This window comes from Rhinolophus sinicus, linkage group LG06 (genome assembly GCF_036562045.2).
Source record: "Rhinolophus sinicus isolate RSC01 linkage group LG06, ASM3656204v1, whole genome shotgun sequence".
NCBI lineage: Eukaryota > Metazoa > Chordata > Mammalia > Chiroptera > Rhinolophidae > Rhinolophus > Rhinolophus sinicus.
Genome location: NC_133756.1, coordinates 127,549,498 through 127,564,875, shown reverse-complemented (window position 1 = coordinate 127,564,875; position 15,378 = coordinate 127,549,498). Strand labels below are relative to the sequence as shown.

Below are 15,378 nucleotides of genomic sequence, written 5' to 3'. Positions count from 1 at the left end.
ATTTGCTTATATATTTACAAATTTTGTCTGGAAGAAAGCCTAAGAACCTAATAATAGCATCTGTCATCAGGCATTGGACCTGGATGGCTCAGGGACAGGAAAGGGAGACAGGACATCCTGTGCCTTTTGTACTCTTTTGTTTTGAACCATGTGAGTGTACTATCTATCAAAAAATGCACAACACATTAAGGTTTACGATGTGCTATAAAGAGTGTAGTTATAATTCAGCCTGTCCATGCTTATCCTAAACTTGGCTGAAAACAGTCTCTGGTTAATCTATATGGCTTGTTGATTAAGGCACCAAAGGAGAGAAATAATTTTTGCTTGAAAACTAAAGTTCCAAAATAAAAGTTAAATAAGAAAATAAAACGTTAAAAAAATAAAGAAAAACAAAGTAGCTCAACAATAAGGATAGTAGAATCACAGTTTGTTTAAAGTAATCAAACACATAATAACAAAAAAGAAATCATGTGAGTTTTAATTAAACTGTCTTTAAGGATATATACCAAAACTTTGGCAAGGGGGGGGGGTAAGAGAATTCATGTTTCTTTTTTTTCAGATATTTCCATATTGTTGAATTATTCTGATTCTTTGAGGTATTAATTAATCTTATAATTTAAAAATTATAAACAGATTTAAACATAAAAAGCCTAAGGGTCCATTGGTAACCAAATATACATAAACATGTTTAAGCTAGTAATAAAAAAAAATATAAGTTCAAAAGAGGAACCATTTTTTGATTAGTAAAATAGCAACATTTTAAAAATATGATACTCAGTGCAGAGTGTGGTGAAAAGGGTACTCTTAAGCATTAGTGGTGGAATGTAAACTGGTACCTTTCCCTTGTTTTAATGGACGTTCGCATCATACAGTTGTAAGAAATAACACAGATCGCATGTAGCCTTTATCCGTAGTGTTCTCTTTTAAAGAACAATTTGTCAGTGTAAGTTTAGAACCTTGAAAATATTCACATTTTCATCCAACAATCCCATTTCTTGGAACTGTTAAGTCCGGGAATCTTTCACCCCTTTTGACAGGGACCCCAGCTAGCTGGAAATAAACCTCGCTGTGTGACTTGCATTATTGTGTGTGTCTCTGTCTTTCTGAGGGGTGAAAGATTCCCGGACTTAACATTTGGGGGCTCGTCCGGGATCACCCCCCCCTCAGAGAAACAGACAACTCCCGATACCGAGGTTTACACAGGGAACCGCGGTAAGAGGTTTGGCCTTAAAAAAGTAATTCAAAGGGAAAGAAAAGCTATATGCAAAAAATGTCTATTTAATACTATATGTCAAATATAAATATATTCATATATAATTTATATAATATACATGCATATATATCTATAAGTTAAACAGTAAGAAAACAGTTCATCAAATGATAACACAGCTACTAGATAGAATGTTCTACAGCCATTAAATCACATTTATGTAGACTCTGAGGTAATTGGCTTAATATCTATAATATAATGCTGATTTTAAAAGATACAACATTTTACGTACAACTTAGTAAAAAATATTCATACATGGACAATGAGTGGGAAAGTGGTGCAATCATGGTTAATCCTTTGTCTCTTTCAAAACTTTCTATAACATAATTTCAAATTTAATTTTTTTCAGATTTTTCAAATTCAAATGTTCCTACTTTCAAAAGAATTTAATATGAAAAGCAAAACCAAGTGAAAGATGCCTGCTTATTAATCCAATAAGGATAACTAACTGCCCAGCATGAACTGGAGACTTTCGTTAGGTAAGAGCCACTTACTTGCATCTCGCTGTAGAGGAGGATGGATCCTCTGCCCCAGGCGGGTGCTACTGAAAAGCTGCACCTGCTTCTCCAGGGGCTGTGCATTGTCCATAGGCAGCACCTTCCCCTTGGGGCTGTTAAAGAAGTCCTGGAGGTCCTTTCTTGGTTTGGATTCTTGGAGGAAACTCTCAAAAGATTTGTCTTTGAGTCTGAGGGAAGAAAAGACTGAGGGTCTTTTCTTTGGAACCCGAGAAGCATCCGGGAAGGTCTCTTGCAAACTCACTTTCTCGAAGAGGGTGGGGACATCTTCCATCTTGTTGCAGGGTGGGGATGGGAATGCAGGAAACATCTTGGATGGCCGGCTAGGCAAACTATGGGTGCGGAGGATAGGGTCTGGAGGGCCAGGGTCTGCGGGCTGGGCAGCCTTGGCTGTTGGGCTGCGCAAGGAGAAGAAGGCTGAGGCCTTGCTTGCCATGTTTCTCCTGGGGGACTGCGGGTCCCAGTGTTTATTGGAGCCGATTTTCGGGAGGCTGAATGAGTGAGTGCAAGTGGGTGGATGGATGGTGGGCAAAATCTTTGATTCTGGTTTGGCCCAGACCTTCCTCCCACCTTCGGAGTTGGGGAGCAGGGGCTCCAGAGACCTTCGGATGGCATTTGCTATGAGCCGCAGTGGGGACTTGGGTGGAGCCACGCTTTGCTCCCCTGGAGTCCTTTCAGCTGGGGTCCCCATCTTCTCCTGAGTCTCTGTCTGGGCTGGCAGGGTCTCTCTCACTGTCTGAGGGAGGAGCAAGGGGCGAACTGGTTTTAGCACACGGCCTCCTTTACCATTCTCAGCACTTTTCTGGGAAAGCTGTGCCCCAGCTTCCAGGCGCAAGCCCTCAGGGTTAGAGTCAGTCCAATCCAGCAAACTGGTCTTCTGCTCCTGAGTGAGAACCAACTTCTTTAAGCCCAACTTCGCCCCCTCTGCGAGCTCTGACCCACCCTCCTCTCCCCTCCTGGGATCAGTGCTCCCGTCTCTTGAGTCCTCTCCAGCCCTGGGAGACATCTCTGGGTCTGGCAAACACCCTTCCTTCCCCCCAATGGGGTGTGGGCCTCTATGGATGTTTCTGGTGTCCCCAAGAGGGGCCTCTGCTTCCTGACACCCAACAGAAGCCATATCTGCAGGGCTAGGTGTCCTGGGGCTTGTGAGGCCTTCTCCGCCAGGCCTCACCAGGCAGTATTCTGCCCGCTCCAGCACTTGGCCGTGAGGCAGATATAGAGGGATTTCCTTTGGTATTCCTTGGGCTCTGGCTCGCCTCAGAAAGATTGGGGTGGAAGGACTGAAATGACCTCTTGAGACCTGCTGGGCAAAATATAGCAGTGATTTAGAAATTTCCAGCATTGATATATATAAGGAAGACATATCTCAGTCTATAGCCCATTCCCTCCATCTCTCCAGATTTCATATACTCAAAGTCAAAAAGAATTCTTCCTGGGATGATTTCAGAGAGCCACTCTTTGTTCAAGTGGCTTCCTTGAGACCTGCTGGGATCTGCCTGGAGCTCCTGTGTCCACATTGAGCAAAGGCTTTTCTGGGTCTTTATTAGGTGCATAAGAAGCCAGAAGGGAAGGCAAAGGCATCGACAAGTTCCTGGGCCAGTGAAGGGAGGGCTGGCTTGGCCCCTGTGGGTGGTCAGACACATAGGGAGGACAGATGCCCTGTGGCTTGCTCAATCATGGTCTCTACCAACAAGGACATTGCACCCACATCTACATTCCTCCAACTACCAAGAAACCAAGGCTTCTTCCTTGGAATCTATTGAGGCAAGGAGAGACAGCTACCCTTCTAGGCTGGAACTGTGGTGGCAGAATGGCCCTTAGGACCTTCCAATGACTTTTAAAACCTGACTCATGCCTCGTACCACTGAGAAATTAGACATTTCTAGCATGGCCCTTGGCCAAGGAAGATCATAGGTAGACTCTAGAAGGCGTGGCTGTGCCCTGCCAAGAGCTCTGGCCGAGGGGCAGGTCATGAGACAGGAGCTTCACAAGGGCATGTACTCCTCTGTCTGTGTACTCTCTCTACTTCCCACACCGTAGAGCAGGGTCTGGCAGGTCATGAAGGCCTGGTAAGTTCATGTTGAAGGAAAGAGTCTAACTCTGTGTTTCTCAGTGATGCCATTTTCTACTCAAGGAGGCTATTGCTTCCAAGGTTCTCAGCTGCTTCCAAAGGCACCCTCACGTGTGTGCCTGCCGTCCTGCAGCTGCCAGCTCCTCACACCCTTGGCGAGGTCCTCCAGGGCACAGCGTATGTCCTAGCATCTCTGCATCCCATAGCCCAGCCAGGATTCCATACCCTGGAAAGTTTGCTGAGTGAGTGAGTGGCTGTGCCCTTGGAGCTGACTGAGAAGGGGCAGGAAGAGCTTTTGTAAAAGGGACTCATGAAGGAGGGGTGGGGTGGACTCTTGACAGAGCAGCTCACCAGCTCTGGCTTTGCACTTGGGTGACCTAAGAGTGCTAAGAATTCGGAGTTAAGTGTGGAAGTAGGGGGAGTAGAGGCAGCTCACTTTCATAACACCTGTGCAGGGCCCTGAGGGGCACTTACCTGAGGTGGGAAGGAACAATCCAGAGGATGCCCTGGGACACTGCCTGAAGAAGATGGTGGGGAAGATGAAGCAGAAGACAATGGGGAAGGAGAAAGAGAAGGAGACACTTCCTTTGGAGGCAACACAGTTCTTTTGTTGTTCATTGATGTCAAACCTACCAAGGAAAGAACATGTTCTCCATTACAGAATTGTTATTGTCTTATTTTACCATGAAAAGAGGTTTTAAGTGAAGCGCCAACTCTATAAAGGCAGTCAGAGGGAGGAAGATGTCAGAGATGGATTTGAGGCCCCGGTGCCCACAGATTGGGACTTGGAGGAATGCATGTAGGAGTGGCAGCTCCTGTGAGGAAAAGGGGTCCCAGGATCAAAAGTCTAAGAACCATTGTGTTTCACACTCATGTGAGAATATTCCTGAGAGATGAAACAGGAAACCCCAGGGTGTTTCTTAGAAACGGAATCTACCACTAAAGTTCCCCTAAAGCCATCATGACTGGGGCCGGGGACTGCGTTAAATCACTTAGTCAATAAACCACTTGGCCTCTTCCCACACAGGCTGTGGGTGCGGACAGGTGAGGCAGTCACTGCTAATGAAACGAGCTCTTCCTTCTCACATGTGCGCCAAGGGTCTCTCAGATGAGATGGTTAGTTTGAGATTTTAAGAGAACACAAGAGAGGGAAGTTAGAGCGAATATCAAATCATTTGAAGCATATGGAATGCCAAGCTCCTGTTGGGCAGGGAACAAACAAGATGCAGTGTATGTGTTCAGAGCAGCATGAGGAAGGAGTGTGGATCTTCTGGAGGACGAGCCGAATTCTGAACTGTGAAAGCTGAAATCAATGTCACCTGACAGCAGAATTCTGACAGACGTAGCCTATAAGATCAATCTCGTGCTCTCTCTCACCATCTCTCATGAGTGCACATATGCACACACACGTGCACACATACCTTAAATCTAAAATCTCAAGACTTTTGTTCTCATATTGGACCATTTCAGTAATCTACCCTCCAAGGGATTCAGAAAATGCCATGCTCTATTTCGGATTTGCCCACTCAGGGTCTGACCCTTCGACCCAGCTCTTCCATGAACCCTCCTAGCACATAAAGGCTGCCCGGGACCACTGTCTCTAACTACCCATTCCCGTTGGACTCCCTGCTTCTGGCCGCTCAGCTGACTCATTCCAATTTTCCTCTGAGGTGGCCAGTCTTCAGATTTTAGCTTACTTCCTACCTCAACCCGATCCCCTGGCCTCAGTTTTCCCCAAAGCTCTGGGTGAGAGGCTTCTCCCCTGGGACCCCCCAGGCCAGGCCAAACCCAAACCCAATCTGTGACCCAAGAAGCATTCCTTTAAGACCCATTCACACAAGGGACCACGCAAAGGGATTTTCAGTATTCTGTCCTGTTTTCCTCATACACACATGCAAGCATATCAAAGCAGGTATCCCAGTCCTGGGCTCTGAAAAGATGGCCACCGCACACATATGGTCAGCCAGTTCCCAAAGGGAAGCCTCCAGAATGTTTCAGAGGGAAAAGGTAACTCAGGGGAACAGATCTGAAGGTGGCAGGAAGATGCTGCTGGAGAGAAAGACCGCTGGCTGCCAGGAGCTGACACCGGGAGGTGGCTGGCCGGCCTTCCTGTTACCCAAACCCCCATCTCAGCCTGTGAACCTCCATCTCAGCCCACAGTGAGATGGTTCAAGCCTAAAAAGGCAAAAGTTGTGAGTCAGTTATTGCCTTGCTTCCTGTCCTGGACTTGCCAAATTCCTGCCAAATTCCTTCTTCTCCTCTTCCTCGCCCCCTCATTCTTTTCTTTCTGCCACCTCCTGGATCAAAATTCTGAACTTCTCCCAAAGGCCCATTAGCTCAACAAACTGCCTTTTTGTTCCCCTAAGGAGCTCTCAGGGAACCTTCTGACATGGAGCCAGGGACACCTTGGCAATCAAGCCTGACAGGACAGCCTTGGGGTTCACAAGGTCATGACCCAGGAGCTGCTCCCTCTCGTCACCTTTCTCTAATCCCCACCCCCCACCCCACACACTCATTCCTCACACACTGTCTCCAGGAGAACTTGGGGAAGGCTTGAGGAGAGGGGGCTAACAAAACACCTGCCAGTCAAGCCTCTGCTTGGGAGGTGGGTGCTGCCCTGGAGGGGAAGGCGAGGCCAGAGCACAGCTGAGAGGTGACAGGGAATCGCCCTTGCCTGAGGTGGCTGATGTTTCTTCAGAGAATGGTAAGGGGAGCCTGGAACCCATATCCTTTACACCCACACCAGCTGCCTGACACGGAGCAACTTTCTTAACCCCCCCGCCCCCCTGTTTCCTTAACTGAAAAACAAGAAGTCAACTGCTGCTTCAGGGGAGAGTGAAGAAATGAGCGAAAAAGGGGTGTCCATTGCAGGATGTAAAGTGCTACACACTAGCTAAATATTAATTCCATCCCCTTCCTTTCCTCCCATGCACACAAGTGGTATCTAGTAAAGACACTGCTGAGCCGCTGACCCATTCTAGAGGGGGCTGCACACCCACCCCGGCCTGGGTTTCTCTAACTCGTGGGCCCAGCAACTCCTCATTCATTAACTCAGACCCTTCTCTGTTGACACTTTCTTTTAATTAAAACCTGGTATGGCCCAGCCAGGGCCACCCTGCCATGTGCAGGCGCCTCCATACTGGGTACCACTGGTCCTTCTGGTCCTTTTGTGAAAAGAGCGTTGATGAGCAGACGGGGGCCTGGATTACAGCCCCATATCCTGTCTGGGTCAGGTGCCTGTTCTCTGGGTCCTCTGGCAATTGTGACCTTCCCCTTGATCTTAGAGGTCATCCTGATGAACATGGTCAGCTGGAGTTCTGACATCAGTCACACAGAACCAGCCCTTGATAGGGGAATGAATGGCCAGAGGGGATGGTGCCCCATGTTCTGTTCCCTACTACAGGATCAGCCTTACCACTGGGGTTTCCTTTGGGGAAAAATGAAAATGACCAAAAAGATGGCTCTAGTGGCTTTCAGCCCTGGGGATTTTCACAGACTGGGATACTGGGGTGCAGCTTCCCAGAATTTTGAGCTTAGGCAATGGCTCAAATCTTCCCAAAGTCTTGGAGCACCCTCTAGGGGTGGCAGCCTGCACAGGCCTCAACCCACCGGCTGTATCTGTTCCTCCACTCAGTCTAACCTGCTTAGTTGCTGCTTCATTTGTTTGCTCTCTATTCAGACATTCATTGGCTCACTCATTCATTCATTCAGGAAAGAAGGACTGGGTGCCTTCTTTACCCCAGGCCCATGCTAGGCACCAGGACCACAGAAATGATTCAAACTCAAGGCCTGCCCTCAAACAGCTTCTACGTCCACGTGAGAACCAACGTGACATTCCTGGGATAAGTAGACACAGCTGAGGTCCCAGGCCCATCCCAGAAACCCCACTGCCGGTTAGCAGTCCCCTCTGTCCTGTGCCTCCTTCAGCACCCTGACCTTGCCGGGAGGGTCCCCCACCAGACTCCCGACTCTCACCCCAGACTGGGAATTTCTCAAGGGTAAGGATGAACCCCTTGCACTAGTGGCATTCAGTAAAGTTGACCGGAAGCACTGGGATGGACTCTGCACCCGAAGAGCAGAAATGGACCCACCCATAGAAGCAGAAATTCCCATGACTGGGGGAGAGGCTGTGGTGGGGCAATAAATGAGACGACTTGTGAAAAGGGCCTGGCCCAGGCCTTCAGTAAACATTAACTGGCTCCTTCTCCTCACTCTCACTGCCTAGGCTGCAAGACGATTCAAGAGCTATTATAGGTTGTCCCCAGGTGAAGTGCCCTGCCCAAGTGTGCAGCCCTGGTCCAGCTCCAGAGGCACCCATTGTCCCAGTCTGACCCAAGTGAAAGGGGCCGAGGGTCTGGGGGTTGTCAGGAGAATGACTCACTGGCGAGGAGTCAGCGCTGACTCAGAAGGAAGGAGTCAACTAAACCAGCATTCTGTTCCAACTACAACAATGTTTCTTTTTTAGAAACTCTTGTCTAACCCAAGGCTTTCCTGGGTCCACCTCTCCTAGAGCAAGGCCCAGGGAAGGGCGTGGAGGCAGGAGGAGGTGGAAGGTAGCAATGGACTTGGAATCAGATGAAGAGTCCCTGCCCTTCTCCCACAATCAGAGGGAATCACTGCTCTCTAATTGTTGCAGTGCCAGCAATGGGGGTATCCCCGGAAATGCTGTACAACTGTGTGCACGGTCACTGCGCCCCCTGGTGGGAGCCTGCTGCCTTGGTACCCGCCGCAGGCCCTGGTCCACGCCCACCCTGCTCTTCCCTGGGATGCTAGGACCAGAGTCTGCTCAGGAAGAGAGCACAGCAGTGTGTATTTGTGCATTTGTGCATGCTTGCATGCATGCACGTGTGTGTTTCTTCCTTCACTGCTTTGCCTGCAATTGCATGAAGCTAAGCTGATTCCCCCAGCCCAACTCCAGGGTACTAAATCAAAACATACAGAGACCCTGCATCTCAGTTTCCTCATGTTTCAAAAGGTTTGGAGCTGATGTACTAAGGTCCCTTCCAAGTGTTAACTGTACAGTTCTAAGACTCCATGATTCCAGAGTGGGGAGTGCGGGGCTACCCACAATTCTTCCTCTAGTCAGCAGCGAAAATAGGGTCAACCTTATATTTCTTTCCTTGCCCCTCACATGTAGGAAGCTAGGTCAGAGAGGACATGTAAGGAATGAGAACAGCTGCCCTGAAAATTAGTCAGAGAACTCCTGCCCACCCCCACCCTCACCCCCACCTCACCCCTAGAGAGCTCATGACTCACTCGACTGGAATTTTCTTCTCCAGCTCTGGTATTTGCTGGCTGTTGGAGAATGGAAGCTGTTGGCCCTTTGCAGAGCTGTAGTGGAAAAAAGAAAGGGTCAGGGAAGATCGGGAGGTCGGAAGTCTGTTAAATGTGTAGAATAAACAGAAAATTTTCTCCTATGGTCAATTTACCAAAAGTTAATCATTCAATAATCATAACTGACTGAGCCCCTTCTTTCCCTCAGACTGTACCTTCCTATTTCTATAACATACACCTCTAATTTCTCATTCATTCTTTCACCAAATATTTTTTGAGACTCTGCTATGGGACAGGTACCGCAAACTTCTAGAAAATGCTTCAAATTATGAGCCATCATTCTAACACACCCATCATTAATAAATGTATATGTTTACATGTCTATATGCATACATGTATATACATACATATATGCTCATATACATACGTGCATATACACACACTTTTTTTTTTTAGTACAGCAGTTCTAAAAAGCTGAAGTCTCACATCAGCGTCCCGTTTACTCGTATGTAATAGACAAAACCAGAGCTGCTCTCCTTGAAGCCTGGAAGCTGCAGAAAGCTCTATCCCCTCTGCCCCTTCCCCTCAGAGCCTGGAAAACCCTTTGGGAACCGATTTTAACTGAATCTCTGGACAATCCATTGCCATGAACCTCCTCTTGGCGTCGGTTCCAATGCAAACATATTTGCAGGAGGCTGTGAACAGTGTACTGAAGACCCAGCTGGGCCTTGAGAATTAGCTGAGCAAAATGAACATCACGTGCAGAAGAACATTCCCACATTGGGCCCTCAGATTGGGCCTCAGCTCCAGGTCCCTGTGGTGGCTCCTTCACAGCCTTGAGACAAAGAGCGGGGATGATGCATGCCTGACTGCTCACACAGGTGGGACCAGCAGGCATGAGAGAAAGCACACGGAGTGAAGTGGGTATGGAAGGAGGGTAGGGCAGACTTGCCTGTAGTGCTTTCTGAGTCCAAGGCCCGGCTGACACAGCCTCCTCTCCCTCTGTAGAAAGTCCTAGATTCCACTCCACTCCCTGCCAGTGCTCAGAGCTGGCCGTCAACTCTTACCAGCTAGGCTGTACCGTGCAGGGTGTCAACCACTGCCTGGGTGCTTCCTTTCCTCAGACAAGATCCTTCAGCTCCTTAGATTCTTGGTGCCCCTGCCTCCCTTACTCTATCTGGAGATGCTTTGAGCCTGCTCAGTCTGGCGGGTTCCCAATCCCATAGGCCTGCTTTCGTAATCACACCCATGGGTTCAAGGGGAGCCTGTGTGGACAGGCTCGGGGTGCAGTCTCCCCATCTCCCATTACATGATGAACAGTCTGCCTACAGTTTTGGTCCACTTCCTCCCACCAAGTGCAGGTCAGTGTTTTCCATGCTGGCTGTTTTGTACAAGGAGCAAGCCCGCCTCAAACAAGCTGCAGACTTCCGATCAAAGTTAACCTCTTAATCACCTAGTGGGGAAATTAAGAAACAGAACAGTGCTGAAACCTCTTACTGTTTCTCCTCAGCTTCTCACATTGTAGAATGGAATTTATTGGAAATGGCTAATGTTCATGAGAGATTTTTCTATCACTGATGTTCATAGGCCACACGTGCATACATTTCTGTCACGAGAGGTGGGTAGTAATAGGTGCCACAATAGGGTGGGTAGTAATTTGATCCGATAATTTTGAGCAGAATAAAGCAGGGCTGTACCCTTCTTTGTAGCTTGTATTTTACTTATAGTGACTTTATTTATTCATATTTATTTTAAGGGAGTACTTCTGGAGCTCTTAGTGCATGACCTGCTACAAAAGGAGTGAGAGAGTACCATATGCCACATGGTACAGATATCATTTTATTGTTACAAACTAGTAGTGTCCCTTATAGGTCATTGGAATATCCTGTTATCAAATTATTGCCAGAAAAAAAAAAGGACAATTGCCAATTTTTCTAAATCAGAGTAATTTGGGGGCAGATTGCCCTCCTAACACTAACTGGCTTATGTCCAAGAACCCAATGCACTAGTCGATTCATTTAGTTGCTTAGGCATGCATTTTACAACTAACTCATCCATGCAGGCCTCTAGGACGCTGCTCTTTTGTGACGCCCATAGTACAGGACTTGGTTGGCCCTCCTGCATGAAAGTATCTGGGATGCTGATATAAAATGCAGACACTTGCCCCAGTCTAGACCCACTGAATCTGAATCTCTAAAGGTAGGAAGCTAGGAACACGACTTTGCAACAAGGTTTTTAAGAATCACTAACCTAGGTGTTTTCTGAGAACATTACTGAGCATTTTCTATGTCCTTGATAACACAGCTCTATTTCCAACCACTATCTTGGGCAGGCTGCACGGTAAAGAACTTTGGGGAGGCAATAGTTTCCTTGATGAGCTGAGGTAGTCCCAGAGTCTTTGGGCCAAATTGTGTCAAAATGTATATAACATAAAAATGACCATTTTAATCATTTGTAAGTGCCATTAAGGACATTCATGTTGTTGTGCAACCATCACCACCATCCATCTCCAGAACTTTTTTTTCATCCCAAACTGAAACTCTGTACCCATGAAACAATATCTCCCCATCCACCCTCCCCCCCAGCTCCTGGTAACCTCCATTCTACTTTCTGTCTATATGACTTTGACTATTCTAGGTGCCTCATACGAATGGAATAATAAATATTTGTCATTTTGTGTCTGACTTATGTCATTTAGGTTAATCTATGTTGTAGCATGCATCAGAATTTCCTTCCTTTTTAAGGCTGAATAAATGCCATTGTGTGGACATGGCACAATTTGTTTATCTACTCAGCTGCTGATGGACAGTTGGGTCATTGCCCCCTTTTTGGTGAATAGTACTGCTATGAGCATGTTGTACAAACCAGGATTTTTTAAAGCAATACCCTGGTCTTGCCCAGCATTTCCTTGGCTCACCTCTGAGCCATTTATCCAGGTGAAAATTGTGAATAATGAAGCTCCCTAACACCCACAACAGAATGTCAACCCTACATTACCTGGTAAAGTGATGGATTCACCACAACCACAACACGAAACAACCCTTAGACTATGCCAGGGATTTTAAGCTTACAAAGTGGTCTGCCCAGCAGCAATCAAAACCATGATGGGTAAAGATGAAATTGATTGCTTGACAACCATGAGGTCTATCCAATTCTCTGTCTATATTTTATTTTGGAATTAAACTGGGCTGTCAGAAACAAAATGCTCTGGCCACACTGCCTTGTTCTTTCAACCCAACCTCACGCCCCTGGGAGAATTGCTCTTGTCTAGTCATGTTTTGTTGTCCTACCTTCACCTGCTAGCAAAGGATCCTGTAAGAAACAGTCTTGGAGTAACTACGGATGCATATTTTGCAGAGACACTGTTCAAGACACGATATAATACACCTCTTAATATCATCTATCTGACATGAGCTGGAAATTTTCTACAGAGTGAAGCATTAGGAAAAGTGGCACTTGCTCTGAGACCTGCTGCTGTGAACCAATATTTTTTCCCCTCATGAACAATGAAAATAATTACCTATTTCCTTTTTAACTCTGGCTGCCAGGAAATTCGGGATGAAATGTACGATTCTACTAGCACAACTGTTTCAGACTACAGTCTTCCTCTCTGGAGTCTATACCTCCTAAACTGGTTTTGTTAACCTTGATCTTGAGGCTTTATCTTTCATTTATACAGATATACAATTTTGGTTTATGTCGTTCTTGTGAATTGCCTAAAACCCCCTGGCAATTGAGGAGAGAGGAGAAATGGAGGGAAGGAATGAAAGGCAGGCAGGCCTCCTATTTATAAATGAGGCTGGAGCCCAGAGAGACGGAGGTGGAAATTCTGCTCTCAGCCACCAGAGGGAAGTGCAGGACAAGCTGAGCTCTGGCTGGCACCGGGCAGCTTAGGCGATTGCTCCCGCTGGTGGCAACTTTCTGTTAGTCCATTCTTCCCACCCAGAGATCACGATTTGCTGTTGACTGGATCAAAATACTCTATTCAAGGCCACCTGTGTTAAAATGGCTGGGCTTCTAAGGACAACTACTTCGTAGGGGGACCCAGCACTGGGCCACACTGCTTACTAGCTGGGAGACCTTGGCAAAGCACTCAGTTCATTTGCTTGCCTGTAAACTTAGGCTCTATTATACTACTTAGCTCACAGGGATGAAATGGGGTCAGGCATGGGAAAAACCCTGCCCATTACAGGTGCTCAGTGCACGTGCATTTAGCATTGTGTGGGCAATTTTGTGCATTCCACAAGTCCCAAGCCCTGGTCACGGCCCTGCACTGCCAGCAAGTAGAACCAGGGAAGCTGTGCTACCCAGGAGCTATACGTGGTCCAATAGCAGCTGAGCCCACTTCCCTTCCCTGGTGGGCTATGGAATGCCAGAGGGGCCCCAAAGGAGATATTCACAAAGCAGGCAGAAGGGAGAGTGCTCCACACAAGAGGGTCCTGTGACACACAAAGCCAGCCAGTTCCCTCTGCCACCTCCTTATCTGAGATTCCAAAGCTTTTCATAGAGATGGAGGCCAGGCCTGCATCCAGTCCCTTCACCCCCACTTGCATCACAACCCTCAAAAGTCCCAGCCCCCCTGCTTCTGAACCTGAGGGTAAGACCTCCTCCCACCTGGTCCTCCGTGAGGAAAAATTGGCTATGGGGCTCTCTACTCCCTCCCATGTCTCAGGATCAAGTGTGCCTGTCTCTTGCTCAGCCAGGCTCTCTGCTCACCATGCAGAGCTCTGGGTTCCTCAGGGCACTGCGGAGAGATTGCCCTGGTCAGGGCCTCCCTCAGGGAGGTGTGCCGGGTGAGGGGCTTCTGCAGGAGTGGGGGTTCCGGCCGCCGGGGTCTGTCTCCACCAGAGTCCTCACTGCTGCCGCAGTCCAACTCTACCTCAGAGCTGGAAGGAAGGAAGGAAGGGAGAGTGTGTGAGTGAGGAGTCCTGCAATTCACCCTCCACACCCACACTGTGCTCTGCCCACCACTGCAGCCAGCAGACCACGGGGTTCTGGGCCAAGGGAAGTGGTTTAGTTACTTCCGTACTCAGCACCAGCCTCAGGCTTTGTTATGAGCTGAGCTCTGTTTCCTACAATTCATATTAAGTCCTGACCCCTAGTACCTCAGAATGTGACTGTACTTAGAGACAGGGTCTTTAAAAGGTAAATAAGTTAAAATGAAGTCACTAGGGTAGGCCTAAATCCAATGTGACTGGTGTCCTTACAAGAGGAGGAAATTAGGACACAGATCGGTATAGTAAGAAAATGCCATGTGAACCTGAAGACAGCTATCTAAACATAAACCCAGGAGAGGAGCCTGGAACAGATCCTTCCCCTCACACCCTCAGAAGGAACCAACCCGGCTGACACCTTGATCTCAGACTTCCAGCTTCCAGAGCTGAGAAAACAAATCTCTGTTGTTTAAGCCACCTAGTCTGTGGTACTTTATGGCAACTTTAACAAGTGAATACAAGTGTGGGTCAGAGCAGGAGAAGGAAGCCCAGCAAATGTGTGATGAAGTATTGGTGTGAAGGCTGGTCCTCTCACCTTCAACCGTATCCAGACATAACTCGTAAGCTCTCCGGGGTAAAATGAGCACATCTTTAGGGACCTGGTCCTAACCTTCAGGCATTTAAATTCTGCTTGCCTCCCCTGGGATTGGATGGGGGAATGGAAAAGACTACCTGGGGGTGGGGGGAGTGGGAATATTTAACCTGGGTCTCAAATGACTGGCAGGAATTTAAGTGGCAGGGGAAGTGGAAACAGGATGTGCTAGGCAGTGGGGACATTGCAAGCACAGTCCCTGGTGACAAAGCACAGAACCTGATGGGCAGTGACATTTTAGTGAATATATAAATATTTACTCTCTCTATATATAAGCCCAGCATGCTTCTTTATATGAGGTCTCTGCCTATTGCCCCCTACATGCTTTGGTGAACTATCCATCAGACCGCCCAAGTCCGCTGGTCATGGTATCCCAGTTCTGTTCACCAATTAGCCCCAGAGGTGGGCATGTGACATGGGTGGAACCAGTTGGAGCCCTACCTTGAAATCTTGATATATAGACATTCATTCATGAATGTGTGCTGAGGCCCTCATTAACCAGAGTCCCACATGGAGACAGCCTCTCTGTGTGTTGTAATCTGAGTGCAGAGGGACAGCAGCTATTTGCATCTCTGGCTCCAACTTCACTTGAAGTGAGTGCCACCCTTGCACTTCCCCATCAGATGAACCAATGTACCTGCTTTGTTATTTAAAATAGTTTG

At 47.7% G+C, this 15,378-nt stretch overlaps 1 protein-coding gene across 10 annotated transcripts in view; it reads right to left on the bottom strand.

Annotated features, from left to right (window-relative positions):
• The window catches only part of MICAL2 (microtubule associated monooxygenase, calponin and LIM domain containing 2), a 203,305-nt gene that overhangs the window by 39,049 nt on the left and 148,878 nt on the right, over positions 1-15,378 (bottom strand). For 8 of the 10 annotated variants that reach the window (XM_074336000.1, XM_074336004.1, XM_019729325.2 and 5 more), the window contains 4 exons: positions 13,847-14,016; positions 9,113-9,187; positions 4,331-4,485; positions 1,765-3,088 (listed from right to left, as the gene is read on the bottom strand). In XM_074336000.1, coding sequence (XP_074192101.1) covers positions 1,765-3,088; positions 4,331-4,485; positions 9,113-9,187; positions 13,847-14,016 — 1,724 coding nt within the window. The remainder of the gene's footprint in view (positions 1-1,764; positions 3,089-4,330; positions 4,486-9,112; positions 9,188-13,846; positions 14,017-15,378) is intronic. The other 2 variants (XM_074336003.1, XM_074336007.1) reach the window with 1 other exon arrangement.